We start from the raw sequence: 16,985 nt of genomic DNA, 5'->3' as shown, positions 1-16,985 counted from the left end.
ACAGTGAGGAAGATGAGGGCGTGTTCCTACGGGAATGTATTTCTTTAATGAACATTTCATTGACGTCTGCCACAAAGGTCATTTACACGATGTGTGTAGTTCTCGTCCCTGGTGCTCAGCTCCCTGTGTCCCAGCCTCATGCCTGGTCACTTCTGCCAGCAGGACTTCTCCCCATTTCCAGTAGTGCAAGCTGTCTATCGGCAACGGGTTCTTGCAGCTTTTGTTGTCTGGAAGAAAAATCAACTGCATTTTGTTTTGGAAAGATGTTTTCACCCATCGACGACATCAGGTTGACCACTTTCTCTCCAGTGCCCGAAAGGTTCTCTGCACCTCTGCGTGGGCCTTGGTCCTTTTCACAGGTGAAGCCAGTAGGTTCTGCTGTGCTTTGGCCTAGTCTTCTCGTAGTGGCTCCTTTGAGCACTGGTCATCTCTGTAATGGATTGTGGAAACCCTGACCATTGTGTGGCAGGTTTTCCTGCCCCCCCCCCCCCCCCCCCCCCCCCCCCCGGATTGCACTCACCACCCAGCTGCTGCAACGGTGATCACAGCAGCAGAGAGCAGCTGGTGCCCTTGCCTGCCAGGGATGCCCAGCCCTGCTCCCAGCACTTGACAGGTTCGAGCCTCAGGAGAACTCTGCAGCCCGATTATCCCCAAGGTAGAGATTTCGGGTCTTTCAGAGGGATGCTAAGTACCAGGCTGATGTGTTTAAACAATCCTAGTCTTTCCTGTCTGCTTTGTGTTTGTATTTTAGCAGCAAATGGTGACTGAATAGTTGTAGCAAATGCGTTTAGGTTATTTCTTAACCACTCTTCGTACCACACTGTGTCCTGTTACCAGCCAGGTGCCCCTTGGGGTCCACTGAGCGCACAGGCCTCTGCTCACTTGTCTTCTTGCTCACCCCGTCTTGACCCCTGTTTGCTACACCCTGGTCTCAAGTCCAATTGTATTTCCTCTCTAGATTTCAGTTTGTTCCAAGTATTATAATCACTTCCTCTTTCGTGTCTCTGCCAAGTCCTCCGTCCAGTAACCAGCGTCCTGTTCATGTGGAGGCCGTGCCCGAGGAACCCGTTTTCCCTCGCTCCACATGGTCCCAGCATGTCCGTGCAAACCCGTGGCGGTCACGTCTAAGCTGCCCTTTACCGATGCCCCTGTCCACGGCCTTCCCTGCTGCTGCTGTGCTCAGTGGTTGTGTCTGAGTGGGTCCAGGGAGCAGGGGCGCTGTTAGCTGTCTGCAGTTTCAAAGACATTCTAGTCTCCGGCCCTGGCCGGTTTGGCTCAGCGGTAGAGCGTCGGCCCTCGGACCAATGAGTCACAGGTTTCCTTCCGGTCAAGGGCACGTACCTTGGAGGGTCATGCGGGAGACAGCCAGTCGATGTGGCCCTCTCACATTGATGTTTCTCTCTCTCTCCCCCCACCCCCACTCTGAAGGTAAATAGGAAAATATCCTCGGGTGAGGATTTAAAAAATATATAAGTAAATAAAGACATCTTAGTGTGTTTTGTCACAGAGAGCAAACCCTGACTGTGTCACCCCTGCCGCAGGTGCTGTGGCAGCTGGACGTTTTCCGGAGGAGCCTGCGGGCTCTGAGCGGGCACGCGTGCGAGGGCGACGCCTGCATATTCTGTGCGCTGAAGGTAGCTCGGCTCGGGAAGGGGGCTGCGGTCGTCCCGCCAGATGGCTGATGTCACTTCCTGCTTTCTGCGATTTCTTTGACATGTTTTATTAGCTTATTTGTAATCAAAGTCTATTGTCTAGTGATTTATACTTAAACTGTTAAAGCAGGACTTGCTCAGGTTCATGTTTTCATTTCTCACTTCTACATAAGGACAGTCAAATTCTTGTTCTCAGTGCATGAAATTGTTGGGAACATTTACGTTATTTTGAAGTGATTAGTTTTAACAGGTGTTTTTTGAGCTACTGCTGAATGCTGGTTGCTAAGGAAACAGCAGTCAACAAAAGTGCTAAAGCCCCTGTTTTCATGGAGCTTCTGTTTTCGAGGGGAGGAGACAGCAAGTCAGCACCGTATAAAACACGTTAGGTGATAAAGCCTGCAAACGAGGGAAATAACTGAGGGAGGGGTAGACTGAGCAGCAGGAAGCCTCACTCAGAGAGTGACCTTTCAGTTAGGACCTGGACAGGGTGACGGACCTGGAGCACTCGGGAGGCAGGGGCCCTGAGGTGGGCGTGGGCACAAGGTCCCAGAGACCGGCTAAGCTGCTTTGTGAGCAGGGACAGTGCTGGGCGGTGAGCTCAGGGAGAAGGCGCGGTGGTTAGAACCGGCCTGCGGGGTTGTCTACACTCCTGTAAGGGGAAGGGGGCCCCAGTGTGGGCCGGCCTTCCCCATCTGTCTGGGACGAGGTGGCGAATGCTGCAAAGAGGGGAGGTCCCTGGAGGAGATGCCGAAGCTCCCACCTGCCTCTGTCTGTCCCGAGGTTCTTCTCGGAAGTGGCTGCTGCCAGTGAGCTGACCAGGCTGGCACCCCCCGGGGAGGCCAGGGCTCAGCGCAGCCCTCCCGCAGGACCCCTGCAGAGCCAGGGAGCTGTCCTGCCCACGGCGCAGGCCTGTGCTCTCGGTGCAGGTCTCGGGGCCTGGGAACTTTGAGGACTGGCTTTTCCTCTCTAGTGAGGCAGGAAGCTGGGGTCTTCTGAAGCGAGCAGCGATGCCTAGGCACCAGGCGTGCTGTCCGGACTGGGTCTCCTGGCTGTGGGGCTGAGCAGAGACCGGGAGCCAAGGCAGGGGCAGGAGGCCAGTGCGTGAGCAGCTCGTTCATGCACTGAGACCTGGTCCGGGCACTGAGGTTCCCCCACGTGTTCAGCCACTGAGTTCCTGCTCATTTTCATGTGATCAGATGTTTACTTTGGTTACCGTAATTTTAGTTCCTGTAGTGCACTTTCTGATCCAAAGCAGCTTAGCTGAAAACTGCCTGAGACCTGTGTCAGAGTCCGCTGGGGAGGAGTTTAAACCTGGGCCTCACCTCAGGCCCACCCAGTCGGAACCGCCTGAGGATGGGACCCGAAAGCACTCCGTGGCCCGTTCTCACGCACTCTGCCCTTTGAGGGTCGGCACTGTTTCCACAGGCTCTGTGTGAATGTGAGGGAGACGGCTCTTAGGATGGGTTTCCGCGTGTGCTGCTCTGTGTCGCTGCGTGCAGTGACATTGCTGCCGTGGCTGGCGCTGAACTCACGGTGTGCTTGTGGGTTCGCAGACCATGTTCGCTCAGTTCCAGCACAGCCGGGAGAAGGCCCTGCCATCGGACAAGGTGCGGCATGCCCTGGCCGAGAGCTTCCGCGCGGAGCAGCGGTTCCAGCTGGGCCTCATGGACGACGCCGCTGAGTGCTTTGTAAGGACGCGCCCGCTCCCCAGCAGGTGCAGGTTGGCAGACGAGGAGCCTGGAAGGGTGGGAGCCGGGCCGCCGGCTTTCGCTCAGCCAAGGCCGTCTGCACCTCCCGCACTTCTGCTTTCGACTTCTATGCTACTCCAAGTCTCACCGAGTGTTAGGCTGCTAGAATATTTCTAGATGTAGTTATTGGAGCAGAAAGGTCTATTCAGTTAAATGATGTCACTTGAACCGGCGTCCCACCCGCGGGCCTACACGTGCACAGGCCCATGGAGCGCTCGCCCCTGGTGGGCAGGGACTCTCGGGGCCCCAGAGGGTATGTGGGCAGCTCTCGGGCAGCAGGGCTGACACACTTCACTGCAGGTCAAGAGGCACGACAGGTGGAGGCTCTGGGACTGTTGCCACCAGGGTGATAAGAGGAGCATCCTTGGTCAGGAAAGGACCTTCTGGAACATCCCAGGGATAGACATGCCGTCTGTGTTTAAGACACAGCATTGCTCCCCTGGGCCTGCTAGCCAGCAGGTTCCGCCAGCTCTCCCCTCGGGGCCCTTGCAGGGTCTCCCGTCTGACTGCCCCCCTGTCCCCACTTCTTCCTGCCTTCGGCCCTGCCCGCAGCACTGGGTAAGCCCCTTGCTGGTGTCCTTGCTGCCTTGCCCTCCCAGTCCGCTTTGTAAGGGCACCTGCTTGTGTGATTTTCTTCAGCCTAATGCTCCCTCTTCTGATATTTCTGTGACTTGAATCCAGACTCTCTCCTGCCACCTTAAACTCCAGATGATCTCTGCTTCCTCCCTGAATTTTCCCTCCTAGAGAGATGGTTACATTCCTTGAGCCTTTGCTCAAGGTCCCAAAATATTCAAACCTTTTCGGTTGTTCAGGTTCAGCCCAGGTCATGCCTACTGAATAGTGTGAGGTCAGAGCCCCGTCGGGTCTCTGGTCTCCGGAGAGCTCACTGTGCGTAGAATTTATCTGGCATTTGCTGTCACTGTTTTCAGTGAGCATCTTGCCTGTCCCTGGGCAGGTGGAGCACCCCCTTGACCGGGCGCCCTGCTTAGCATGCTTACGTGTTGGTGACAGTGTCTCAGAACAGCACAACAGTCATGAAATATGCTTCTCTTATCATCTTAATAATTGCCCCATTGCTTAAAATACAAACACATGTATTTGACACGATACTGGAATCTATAGAGTACTTTCTCTTAAATGAAATGTACTCATACCTGCTAGGATGATAGTTCACGGAGTCTCTAGAGCTCCAGGCTTGAATAAGTGGGTGTTTTCACGTGTCCTGGGCAGAGGAGGCGGCAGTCAGCCGGTTGGAGGGATCCGGGACTCACGCTTCGGCAAGAAGAGGGTTGTTTGTTGCAGCAAAGGCCGCTTCCAGGGCGTATCACCGACGGGAGCCGCCCCAGGAAGCCTCCCACGGGGCACGCTCGCGGCGGGGGGTCAGGCCGGCGTCTGTCCCGGCGGCGGGGGGGTCAGGGCGGGGGGGGGTGTCGGGCCGGCGTCTGTCCCGACGGCGGGGGGGGTCAGGGCGGGGGGGGGGTGTCGGGCCGGCGTCTGTCCCGACGGCGGGGGTTCGGGGCCGGCGGGGGTCGGGGCCGGCGGGGGGTCGGGCCGGCGGGGGTCGGGGCCGGCGGGGGGTCGGGCCGGCGTCTGTCCCGCCGGGGCGCCGTGGGTTAGCCGCGTCCCGGCAGGACTATCTGCTCCGCACCTGCTCTCGCCTGTGAGAGGAACACGCGAAGCGGGTCCCCAGCACTGAGCCCTAGATGTCGGCACCATGAGTCGATTTCTAAAAGGGTTTTGCAGATCTTTACTGAAACATACAGTACGTTATGTTTCTCTAGTTGACTTTTTTAAATTAACGCCGCGAACGGGGAGCGGGGAGCAGTAGCTGCGGTGACGACCGAGCGAGAAGGCCGACACTGCGGGCGCCCGGCCCGACCGCGGCGGGAGGCTCGTGGGTCGCGGGGAGGCTCGTGGGTCGCGGGGAGGCTCGTGGGCCGAGCCGCCTCGCGTGCCCGGGCGGCTCCCTGACGCCCTGCTGCCCCCAGGAGAACATCTTGGAGAGGATCCACTTCCACCTCGCGCCCAGCCGCGACGCAGACCTGTGCACCTCCCGGAGCTGCGTCACCCACCGCAAGTTCGCCATGACGCTCTACGAGCAGGTGAGGCGCCGCCTCTCCCCGGGGGCGCGGCCGGCTCGACGGACCCATTGAGCATCTGTTTTCACCGCAGTGTGTGTGCCGTAGCTGCGGGGCTTCATCAGACCCTCTGCCTTTCACAGAGCTCGTGCGGTACATTTCGACGACGGCCCTGTGGTAAGAGCCCAGAAAGCCTCAACCAAAGCGGTCGTGCGCGGGGACGCGCACTGAGCATGCGCCTCAGGACGCCGCGCATGTGGTGTCTGCGCTGTCGGGGACGCACTGAGCATGCGCCTCAGGACGCTGCGCATGTGGTGTCTGTGCTGTCGGGGACGCGCACTGAGCATGCGCCTCATGACACCGCGCATGTGGTGTCTGCGCTGTCGGGGATGCGCACCGAGCATGCGCCTCATGACACCGCGCATGTGGGTGTCTGCTCTGTCGGGGACGCTCACTGAGCATGCGCCTCAGGACACCGCGCATGTGGTGTCTGCGCTCTGTCGGGGACGCGCATGTGGTGTCTGCGCTCTGTCGGGGACGCGCATGTGGTGTCTGCGCTCTGTCGGGGACTCGCAGGTCTGCGACCGTCTGCAGCTAAGTTGCTGTCTGTCTTGGTTGGATATGTCTGAGTTAGAAAAACACATATGCTACTTAGTGGAATGTACAAAATATTAGAATGCATCCCTGTTTACGTAGAGCCAGCTTTTGCAGCTGCGCGGGAGGGCTCACGTGACAGGAGCCCTGGCCCGGGCTGCCCCTCACCCCACGCCCCAGGAGGCTGCAGGTCCATCCCTGGCCCGGGCTGCCCCTCACCCCACGCCCCAGGAGGCTGCAGGTCCGTCCCTGGCCCGGGCTGCCCCTCACCCCACGCCCCAGGAGGCTGCAGGTCCGTCCCTGGCCCGGGCTGCCCCTCACCCCACGCCCCAGGAGGCTGCAGGTCCGTCCCTGGCCCGGGCTGCCCCTCACCCCACGCTCCAGGAGGCTGCAGGTCCGTCCCTGGCCCGGGCTGCCCCTCACCCCACGCTCCAGGAGGCTGCAGGTCCGTCCCTGGCCCGGGCTGCCCCTCACCCCACGCCCCAGGAGGCTGCAGGTCCGTCCCTGGCCCGGGCTGCTCCTCACCCCACGCCCCAGGAGGCTGCAGGTCCGTCCCTGGCCCGGGCTGCCCCTCACCCCACGCCCCAGGAGGCTGCAGGTCCGTCCCTGGCCCGGGCTGCCCCTCACCCCACGCCCCAGGAGGCTGCAGGTCCGTCCCTGGCCCGGGCTGCCCCTCACCCACGCTCCAGGAGGCTGCAGGTCCGTCCCTGGCCCGGGCTGCCCCTCACCCCACGCTCCAGGAGGCTGCAGGTCCGTCCCTGGCCCGGGCTGCCCCTCACCCCACGCCCCAGGAGGCTGCAGGTCCGTCCCTGGCCCGGGCTGCCCCTCACCCCACGCCCCAGGAGGCTGCAGGTCCGTCCCTGGCCCGGGCTGCCCCTCACCCCACGCCCCAGGAGGCTGCAGGTCCGTCCCTGGCCCGGGCTGCCCCTCACCCCACGCCCCAGGAGGCTGCAGGTCCGTCCCTGGCCCGGGCTGCCCCTCACCCCACGCCCCAGGAGGCTGCAGGTCCGTCCCTGGCCCGGGCTGCCCCTCACCCCACGCCCCAGGAGGCTGCAGGTCCGTCCCTGGCCCGGGCTGCCCCTCACCCCACGCTCCAGGAGGCTGCAGGTCCGTCCCTGGCCCGGGCTGCCCCTCACCCCACGCTCCAGGAGGCTGCAGGTCCGTCCCTGGCCCGGGCTGCCCCTCACCCCACGCCCCAGGAGGCTGCAGGTCCGTCCCTGGCCCGGGCTGCTCCTCACCCCACGCCCCAGGAGGCTGCAGGTCCGTCCCTGGCCCGGGCTGCCCCTCACCCCACGCCCCAGGAGGCTGCAGGTCCGTCCCTGGCCCGGGCTGCCCCTCACCCCACGCCCCAGGAGGCTGCAGGTCCGTCCCTGGCCCGGGCTGCCCCTCACCCCACGCTCCAGGAGGCTGCAGGTCCGTCCCTGGCCCGGGCTGCCCCTCACCCCACGCTCCAGGAGGCTGCAGGTCCGTCCCTGGCCCGGGCTGCCCCTCACCCCACGCCCCAGGAGGCTGCAGGTCCGTCCCTGGCCCGGGCTGCCCCTCACCCCACGCCCCAGGAGGCTGCAGGTCCGTCCCTGGCCCGGGCTGCCCCTCACCCCACGCCCCAGGAGGCTGCAGGTCCGTCCCTGGCCCGGGCTGCCCCTCACCCCACGCCCCAGGAGGCTGCAGGTCCGTCCCTGGCCCGGGCTGCCCCTCACCCCACGCCCCAGGAGGCTGCAGGTCCGTCCCTGGCCCGGGCTGCCCCTCACCCCACGCCCCAGGAGGCTGCAGGTCCGTGCCTGGTCTTTGGGCCGATTCCCAGCGGCAGGCTGCCAGTCAGTGCTCCGATCGCCCATCAGTGTTTCTCTCTCTCCCTCCCCCTTCCTCTTTCTCTAAACATCAATGAGAACATTTTTATAAATGTCAAGCAAATGGTCAGGGACCTGCAGATGACTCCCTAATTCTGGCTGGGTGTCATCTTAGCGGCCGTGCCCCCTGTCACCCCGGCATGCCCCTGCATGGTGGTGGAGGCTGGGTAAGCAGGAAAGAAGGACAGAAGGAACGCAGCCCTCTGCTGGGTTCTCGGCCTCTAAGGCCTTGCCGTGCGCTGGAATGAGGAGGCGCCTTGCTTGTCTGCCTGCCGCCACTCTGCCTGCCCATGAAGCTGTGCTGGCTAGGGACCCCAGAATGTCCCAAACTGGACATAACAGGAATTGTTTGAACATTTCCCAACAGGTACTGGGGGGTATAAACACTTGATGTAATGTTTGAGTAAGATCATAAATGTTTGCAGATACTTTGATGCAAAAGCAAAACATGGGCCAGTAATTCTCAATCAGAATACGCCAGTATGCCAATTAGCTACTAAATGCTCGTTATGTTTTATCATTGTGCAAAGTGAATATCAAGTGCTCCTCCATTCCATTTATTATTACACTTCCTGGCTTTTTTGGATATAGCACATTATTTCTTAAACGTTATTGAATAACAACTATTTGGTTATTTGGATGTGTTTAGTATCTTTTTTATATATATGGAGTTGGGGAACGTGGATTTCGAGAAACATTCCCTAAATTTCAGTCATTTGCGGGCTCACTTTGTGCACTTTGTATGAAAAGCAGGAGATTTTAACCAAAGAGAGACTGCACAGATTCAGAGCCCCGAGACTTGGTTTTCTTTGAAACCCGGGAAAGAGGAGCACCCTGCGGCTGTCCCTGCGGCAGCGAGAGTCAGCTCCGTCCTCTCCCCGGTCCTCCTCTCCGAGTGCAGAGCCCAGGCTTGAATTCTAGTAATCTCTTTCTATTGGTCTTAGTGTTGAGTACCAGTTATTGAATGCTTACTGCGTTCCAGGCATTACGTAATTTGTCTCTTTAATCTCTTCTTTTCTGTTACTCCTCACAGGAGGGTATTTTTCCCCTGATACTTTCTTAAGATAAAGCAGGGGAGGGGGGGAGGGAGAGAAACACTGATGTGAGAGAGACACATTGATTGGCCGCCTCCCGCATGACCCCCACCAGGGCAGGGGATCAAACCTGCAAGTGAGACATGTGCCCTTGATCAGGAGTCAAACCCAAGACTCTTCGGTCTGCGTGCCGATGCTCTAACCGCTGAGCCAAACGGGCCAGGGCAGGGCAGTCACTTTCATCTGAACAAAAACACTGTTTTTGATGCCGTTGAGCTGATCGAGCTGCAGGACACTAGAGTGAGGGGGTTTGAGCCACGTTACATTTCTCTCTGGAAATGTCTGAATATCTGTGCAGAGATGCTCACTGCTCTGCATGTGAAAGTTGACTCTAGGGGAAGTCGAATAGACCGCGGCACAGGTGCCCTACGGGGCCCCGGTGACACGGCGAGCGCACCTGACGCACAGCCTGGCTGCAGTAGTCTGTGGCTTCTGCATCCCCGAGCACGGCCCTTCTCGCTGAGAACAGTAGCTCTCGAGAGCCTTGGCCGGGAGGAGCCTTTCCCACAGTGCACTGTTCTTGTGCAGTCCAAGTTTACATTCACACCTCTTAGCAATCTATGCAGTAATTTGAGTAATAATGTACAAGAAATATTTGACTTAGAACTGCCTTTAGATGGAGCATCTTACCTCCTTCATGCAGTTCCAGACGGGTATAATTTTATTTTATTCTTGACCTGATTTTTTTATCCTACACCTGCCACATTTCATGGTTTTTCACTTTATGGAAATTTATGGTTAATTTTTTTTTTTTTTTTACAAGAAGTTGTGTTTTAAGACAGAAAAAGTGATCCTGCGTGGGTTGCTAGCTCTGTATTTTTCATGCGAAGTTGGTCAGGTCTTTGTCAGGTTCCCAGCTCCGACCTGGGACTGCTGTTCTGTCTCGTAGCAATGAGGTTGGGAGGCTGATGGAGAGGCACGAGCGGCTGAGGCCCGAGCTGTTCGCGGAGCTGCTGCAGGCGGCCCACACCTCTGACGACTGCAGGAAGTGCCCTGTGAGTAGCGGGGCTCGGGGGTCTGCGTGACAGCAGACGTCCAGAAACTTGTGCGCGGGGTGATTACCTGTGCGCTTCATTGCAACTTCGCTTCTGCAGTGTTGTTTTAGTGACTATCCCTTGTGAGCTGTTTATCTCGGCACTGTTTCTTTAGACACGAAACTGGAAGGATTTAAAGTAGCATATGTTAATTCTTTTTATTTATTTATTTATTTATTTATTTATTTATTTATTTTTTATCCTCACCTGAGGACATTCTTTGATATTTTGTTCAGATAGAGTGGGAGGGAGAGAGAGAAACATCGACATGAAAGGGACACATTGAGTGGCTGCCACCCACACGACCCAACCGGGGCCGGGGACAAACTGCAACAGAGGTACATGCCCTTAGCGGGAACCGAACCCGGGTCTCTCCGGACCGCAAGCCGACACTCTAACCGCTGAGCCAAACCGGCCAGGGCTGTTAATTCTTTTTAAAGTTCTGAAATCTCTCATTGCACTAAAGACAAAATTAATTTCTTTTTTTTCTTTAATTTTGAAAATAGTATCATTCCTTTCTGATATACTGTTGTTAATGATTTCAAGGGTTCTATTTCTGATTTTTTTTAAGGCCAAATCCTTGTTTTAACAGATGTAGAAAAATACCAAAGAAAAGCACTTTGATTTAAAATAAACTTCCTGTTCAATCAGTAATTAAGATAAATTATTAGAAGTTTATTTTAGTATGCTAAAGAAATAAATGACCAGTGTATGTTAGGACTGTCACGGTATCATGTGAACTGTGACAGGTACTCTCTATGTCCTGTCTGTTTCAGCAACTCCAAAACTCACCTCTTGTGTTTTCCTTTAGAGTAACTGTGGCCAGAAGATAAAAATCCGCCGTGTCCTCATGAACTGCCCCGAGATCGTCACCATCGGCCTGGTCTGGGATTCCGAGCACTCCGACCTCACCGACGACGTCGTTCGGAACCTGGCGACGCAGCTCCACCTTCCCGGGGTAGCTCAGCTCCGCCGCCCCTTCCCGTACTTCCCCGCTTGTCCAGCATGTCTGCATCTGTTCTGTTGCGCTTGGTCCTTCGGAGCTAAACCTGCTCTCTGAAGGGAGTCACGTTCAGACGTCACTGTCACTGTGAAGTTAGCCCGGTCAGGCCGCCTGGGTGGCCTTTCCTGGCACAGACGGGGTGGGCTCAGCTGTGACGGTCTCACGCGGCGTCTCACCAGCCACAGTGGTGCTGATGTGACTGTGGCTGTGGACGTGCCCTGGGCAGCCTCACGGTCCAGGCTCGTCCCCAGCCCCGGCCACGCGTGCGCTCACCGCTGTCTGAGCCAGCCCTTCATGCGGGCTCTCGCTGCAGGAAAGCTCTCAGAGAATCATCTCGTAGGTGGCGTGTGTGATGCGTGTTCAAACGTGACTCAATCGAGAACGGTCGGAAAGCGTGTGATTTCTCTCACATCTTGCCTTTATGAGCGTAACGGGCCGGATTTGCGTTGTTGGAGATACTGTGTTACTGAACGGAGTAGTGAGTTGATTTAGTGTCCCCGATGGACAATTAGGAGCAGTGATTCTGTGATCAGTGGGGTCTTCATACAGATAGTGGATTAGGCAGTATGCCCGGGACATATGTTTATGGAGAGTCAGACACATGACTGCAAATTGTTGGTCTTCATTTTTTAAAAGATTCAGTACTAAATGTACATTATCAATTTTTTAAACAGCTTTTTTACAGGGTTACTGATGAAAATGCCAAAAACAGCGAACTGCACCTCGTCGGCCTGATCTGCTACGCCAGCCGGCACTACTGCGCCTTCACCTTCCACACCAAGACCTCCAAGTGGGTGCTGTTTGACGACGCGAACGTCAAGGAGGTGAGCGCGTGCGGGCCGGGCCTCGCGGGGCCGTGCTCCCCAGGGAGAAACGTGTGATACGTGCTACTGTGACAGTGACGCAATGGTAAAGTCAAGGTAGAATGATGTAAAATGAGCAATATATGTAAATACTTACAGAAAGTAATAAACGAATTTAGTGACAGTTAATTAGTGAAATCCTTTTATTAATTTTTGAAATCTGGTTTATGTTGCTGCTAACTGCGTCTCTAGAACAATAAAAGGTGACAAGCGAGTGTCAGCACAGGAACAGTGGGGCGTCGGGGAGCTGTGGCACGTGCTCCGCCCGAGACCCCGGCGCATTGTCTCGTGTGGGTGATTCACAGTTGCTTTGTACAGCTAGTGACAGAAATCTGCTTGTTTCTGTTGTCATGTCTTCTCACGCGGTGTGTGGTGTTTGGAATTAGGTATACCTATTATATCCTTTGGGAAATAATTCACTCAACTTCTGTAACAATATTAAAAAAACTAGTGAATAATAGTTCTTACTAAGGAACATGTATCACAATTGCCTTTGGAGCTTTTAAAACACCTCCACGCTGGACCCCGCCTTCTCGACTCAGTGGGGCAAGGGCACAGCCTGGATTTTGTTCACGTTCTACAGGAAATTCCGACTTAGCCACACTTGAAAACTGGTGAGCGGTGCTGTTCTCAGCTCGGGGAACTGGTTTAAAAATACACATTATCTCGTTGTTATAAGCAAATGATGTACAATTCCATTTGTTTTCATTTTGATAGATGACAAAAGGCATTTTTCAGCAATGCGATTTACTAAGTCAGTGCAAGTTCAAATATTTGGCATATATTGGAGTTCTGCCCATGAAGGATTAACTGGTATGGAAATAGCCCCTCCTGTATTATGAATTAGAAAACCAAATGGATGAAACAACTCTCTTAGACACTGGACAACAGGCAGCCGAACAGAAAAAGGGGAACAAAGGAGGTGAGCCCTACAATGTCCCTCTTCCTGCCCAGAGGGCGTTTCCAGGTGTCGTGCAGGGAGGGGACCGGACCCAGCCCAGCAGTCTCACTGAGCGGAGGAGCCCGAAACTGGAATTCATCAAAGCCAGGAGCTGCCTTTGCTGGACGGATGATCAGGAGGAAAGTCACGCGGAGGGAAGTTACAGAGGTGGAGAGGGTCCCCTGCGTCTTTGCTCAGTGGTCTGCCCCGTGCAGGCACACCTGCCAAGGCCAGGACAGAACCACGGACAACAGGGTCGAGCAGTCCCCGGACTCACGCATGGCCGGGGGCAGTTTGCATCCCCACCAGCAAGAGTGGACGGACGCTGCGAAACTCAAGGCCGCCGGTGCAGCCCTCGGAGACTTCACCCTGCCGGTGGGGTAACGGTCCCCAGACTGAAGATGCTCCGCCTGGCAGAAGAACCCACAGTGAAGTCTTCAGAGGACCAGGCTGGTTCCACCCAACCACAGGCCAGAACACAGCCCAACACTTTTTAAAGCAACACAACAAAGCTCAACACCCAGAAATGTGAAATGCAATAAAATTTCCATACGCCATTTCAAAATTGCATTTAATACAAAATAACTGAACATGCAAAGTAGGAAAATCTGACCCGGACCCCAAAGGAACGTTGTTGAACAGACGTGCCCACCCCACCGTCTGTCCTCCTCACATGGCGTGGGGAGGAAGCAGGCGGAGGGACGGGCACACCTGTTCTCTCAGGAGCTTTCCTCAGCAACTCGGCCTGCGCGGGCAGTTCCCGGCCAGCTCTGATACTGAGTCACTGTGAAAGAAAGACAAAAGATGATAGAGATGGAAGCACCTGATAAGCATATTAAAACCACTGCCTACGATCGACTGTTACCGAGGTGTGTCAGAGGACAGCCAGTGAGCAGAGACCGTAAGAGTAGCCGACAAACTGGACTTCACTGAGATGTCTGCTCCTCAGTGCGATGCTTTTGGGAGGGGAGGTGTCACAGCCGGGAGGGGATGTTTGCCAAGCACACGCATCTAATAAGATATGTAAAGAATTCTTACAACTCAGTAGGAAAAAGACAAATCAATTAAAAAGGGGCAAAAGGCCCGGCTGGTGTGGCTCAGTGGTTGAGCATCGACCCTGCACCAAGAGGTCGCCGGTTCGATTCCTGGTCAGGGCACATGCCCAGGTTGGGGGCTCGATCCCCAGTGGGGGGCGTGCAGGAGGCGACCAATCGGTGATCTCTCTCATCCATGTTTCTTTCTCTCCCTCTCCCTTCTTCTCTCTCTAAAATCAATAAATAAAAAAATAAAAAGGGGCAAAAGAGTCGGACAATTCACCAAAGAAGACAGGTGAATGGCCCTTGAAAAGCCATCCATTGTGATCGGGCACTGTCGGCTCTCAGTGAGGTTCCTGCCTCGGCTGCAGGGACAGCTACTGCTCCAAAGAACCTCCGCAAGCGCGGTGGGGGTGCGGAGCAGCCCGGCCCTGGTTCAGGCTGTGGGAACGCAACATCGAACAGCCGCTTTGAAAGGGGTGTCAGCTGCTTAGAAATGTAAACATGCACTTATCATACAGCCTAGCAGGTCACTCCATGAAAACATGTCCACCCAAGACTTCTCCTTGAATGCTCGCGGTGGTTTCATCCCCAATGACCCCAACTGGAGACGACTCGAATGTCCATCAGCAGAGCGGACAACCACATGGTGGTCCAACCATACAGCGGAACGTGTTGCTCATCAACAAACGAATGAACTACTGAGCGTGCAGCAGCGTGGACAATCTCGAAACGTTAGCTGACGCAGGAAGCGAGGCATGAACAAGCGAGCTGCCATTCCACTTAACCTAAAACGGAAGAAACGCGGTGGAGATCGGCTGCCAGGCCCTGCAGAGGGGGACCGGGGAGTTTGGGGTGAGCGGTGCGTGATGATGCACATCTGCACGGTGTACCGGGTAGTTTTACCTCCTGTAAATTGTTCTCAATAAAGCGAACGAAGTCTGGTGTTCACATTCTAAGGTCGGCTCTGCCCGAGCTCCTGGGCCTTTGTCGCGCTGTGCACGGAGGGGCCCGGCACCTGGTTCTCATGGTCACAGGGAAGGAGGCACTGGGTGTGGAGTCACCCTGCGAGTTGTGTTTGCTTTGCTTTCAAGTCACTCTAGTTCTGCAAGTATCTCCGCATCCCGGGAGCGGAGGGTAAACAGGGAAACTCGCGTGGTTGGAGAGACTCCTCAGACCTTTCTCATGGCCCCTTTCTTCTCTGCAGAAGCCAGCGTTCTAGAATGCTTCGTTGGTTTTACTTTATTTTAAAAATTGACTTTATACAGGTATAATTTATAGACATTGAAATGCATCCATTTTAAGTGTATGGTGAAGTTTTGACAACTGAATACATACCGATGCACCCTCCACAGTCATAGACCATTCCCATCACCCCAGAACTGTGGCGTGTTCCTGTCAAGCCCCCCCCCTCCGGGCCCCAGGAGGTCAGTGATGTTACTGGAGGTTAGTTCTGCTCCTTCTTCAGCCCTGTGTGAGTGGTCTCCCCGTACGGATCCCCGAGTCTGCCTTCCACCCCTGAGCACAGTGTCTCTGAAGCTTCACGCATGTGATACGTATCTGCCTCACTTCTTGAGTTATTTCTTGAGTCAACTTTTAATTTCCCCATTACATTGCCTTGAAATCTTTGTCAAAAGCCAATCAATCGCCCATGTATGTGAAAAGCTTTCTAAAATTCAGTAATCTAAATCTTGATACTGAGTGTGTAATTTTGCCCATCATTTTTTTAATGTTAATGTTTAAAGATTTTTATTTAGACTAGTTATTAAATAAAGTTACTCATAGACAACAATGAACAGTTGAACTGCTAGCCTCTGAATATCTTAAACATGTTTTAATATGCAAATTAATTCAGTCTGGGCCTTTTCAGGTAACACGTGATCACAGTTCTGTCTTGTTTTTGTTGCGGTTTTGCAAGGTGGGGACGAGATGGAAGGACGTGGTCTCCAAGTGCGTCCGCTGCCGCTTCCAGCCGCTGCTGCTGTTCTACGCCAACCCCGAGGGCACGGCCGTCTCCACCGAGGACGCGCTCACGCAGGTGGTCAGCTGGCCGCATCAGAAGCCTGTTGCAGAGAACATGGGTAATTCTTCCCCTTGTTCAAGTTAGTAAGTTCCGTCCTCACAAGCACACCGGGAACCCTGACAGACTGAATCCAAAGTGGACATTGAGGGTCATTTCAAACTCAGTTTAAGATGAAGTTTGGGAACATCCCAATGCTGGGTGCGTCTTCATAGCCCTCCCCTCGTAGTGCCCCGCGCCTCCGCGAGCCACCCCCCGAGGCCCGGGGCTGGGGCTCCTGCTGGCAGTGCAGTGTGGGTGCTGAGCGAGGCGGGGCCCTGGGGGAGCCCCCCGAGGCCCGGGGCTTGGGCTCCTGCTGGCAGTGCAGTGTGGGTGCTGAGCGAGGCGGGGCCCAGGGCGAGGCCCGGGGCTGGGGGCTCCTGCTGGCAGTGCAGTGTGGGTGCTGAGCGAGGCGGGGACCAGGGCGAGGCCCAGGGCTGGGGGCTCCTGCTGGCAGTGCAGTGTGGGTGCTGAGCGAGGCGGGGCCCTGGGGGAGCCCCCCGAGGCCCAGGGCTGGGGCTCCTGCTGGCAGTGCAATGTGGGTGCTGAGCGAGGCGGGGACCAGGGTGAGGCCCGGGGCTGGGGCTCCTGCTGGCAGTGCAGTGTGGGTGCTGAGCGAGGCGGGGACCAGGGCGAGGCCCAGGGCTGGGGGCTCCTGCTGTCAGTGCAGTGTGGGTGCTGAGCGAGGCGGGGACCAGGGCGAGGCCCAGGGCTGGGGGCTCCTGCTGTCAGTGCAGTGTGGGTGCTGAGCGAGGCGGGGCCCTGGGGGAGCCCCCCGAGGCCCGGGGCTGGGGGCTCCTGCTGTCAGTGCAGTGTGGGTGTTGAGCGAGGCGGGGCCCAGGGCGAGGCCCGGGGCTGGGGCTCCTGCTGGCAGTGCAGTGTGGGTGCTGAGCGAGGCGGGGCCCAGGGCGAGGCCCGGGGCTGGGGCTCCTGCTGGCAGTGCAGTGTGGGTGCTGAGCGAGGCGGGGCCCTGGGGGAGCCCCCCGAGGCCCGGGGCTGGGGCTCCTGCTGGCAGTGCAGTGTGGGTGCTGAGCGAGGC

At 56.4% G+C, this 16,985-nt stretch overlaps 1 protein-coding gene across 3 annotated transcripts in view; it reads left to right on the top strand.

The window, feature by feature from the left end:
- Window positions 1-16,985, top strand: part of USP53 (ubiquitin specific peptidase 53) — a 48,110-nt gene that overhangs the window by 14,677 nt on the left and 16,448 nt on the right. For 2 of the 3 annotated variants that reach the window (XM_036241428.1, XM_036241430.1), the window contains exons 3-10: window positions 1,542-1,634; window positions 3,206-3,340; window positions 5,389-5,502; window positions 5,573-5,655; window positions 9,903-10,008; window positions 10,859-11,005; window positions 11,725-11,874; window positions 15,806-15,968. In XM_036241428.1, coding sequence (XP_036097321.1) covers window positions 1,542-1,634; window positions 3,206-3,340; window positions 5,389-5,502; window positions 5,573-5,655; window positions 9,903-10,008; window positions 10,859-11,005; window positions 11,725-11,874; window positions 15,806-15,968 — 991 coding nt within the window. The remainder of the gene's footprint in view (window positions 1-1,541; window positions 1,635-3,205; window positions 3,341-5,388; window positions 5,503-5,572; window positions 5,656-9,902; window positions 10,009-10,858; window positions 11,006-11,724; window positions 11,875-15,805; window positions 15,969-16,985) is intronic. The other variant, XM_036241429.1, reaches the window with a different exon arrangement.

The sequence above is a fragment of the Molossus molossus genome, unplaced genomic scaffold, assembly GCF_014108415.1.
Source record: "Molossus molossus isolate mMolMol1 unplaced genomic scaffold, mMolMol1.p scaffold_m16_p_4, whole genome shotgun sequence".
NCBI lineage: Eukaryota > Metazoa > Chordata > Mammalia > Chiroptera > Molossidae > Molossus > Molossus molossus.
The sequence above is the reverse complement of the archived record's forward strand: the minus strand, read 5'-3'. Positions and strand labels throughout refer to the sequence as shown.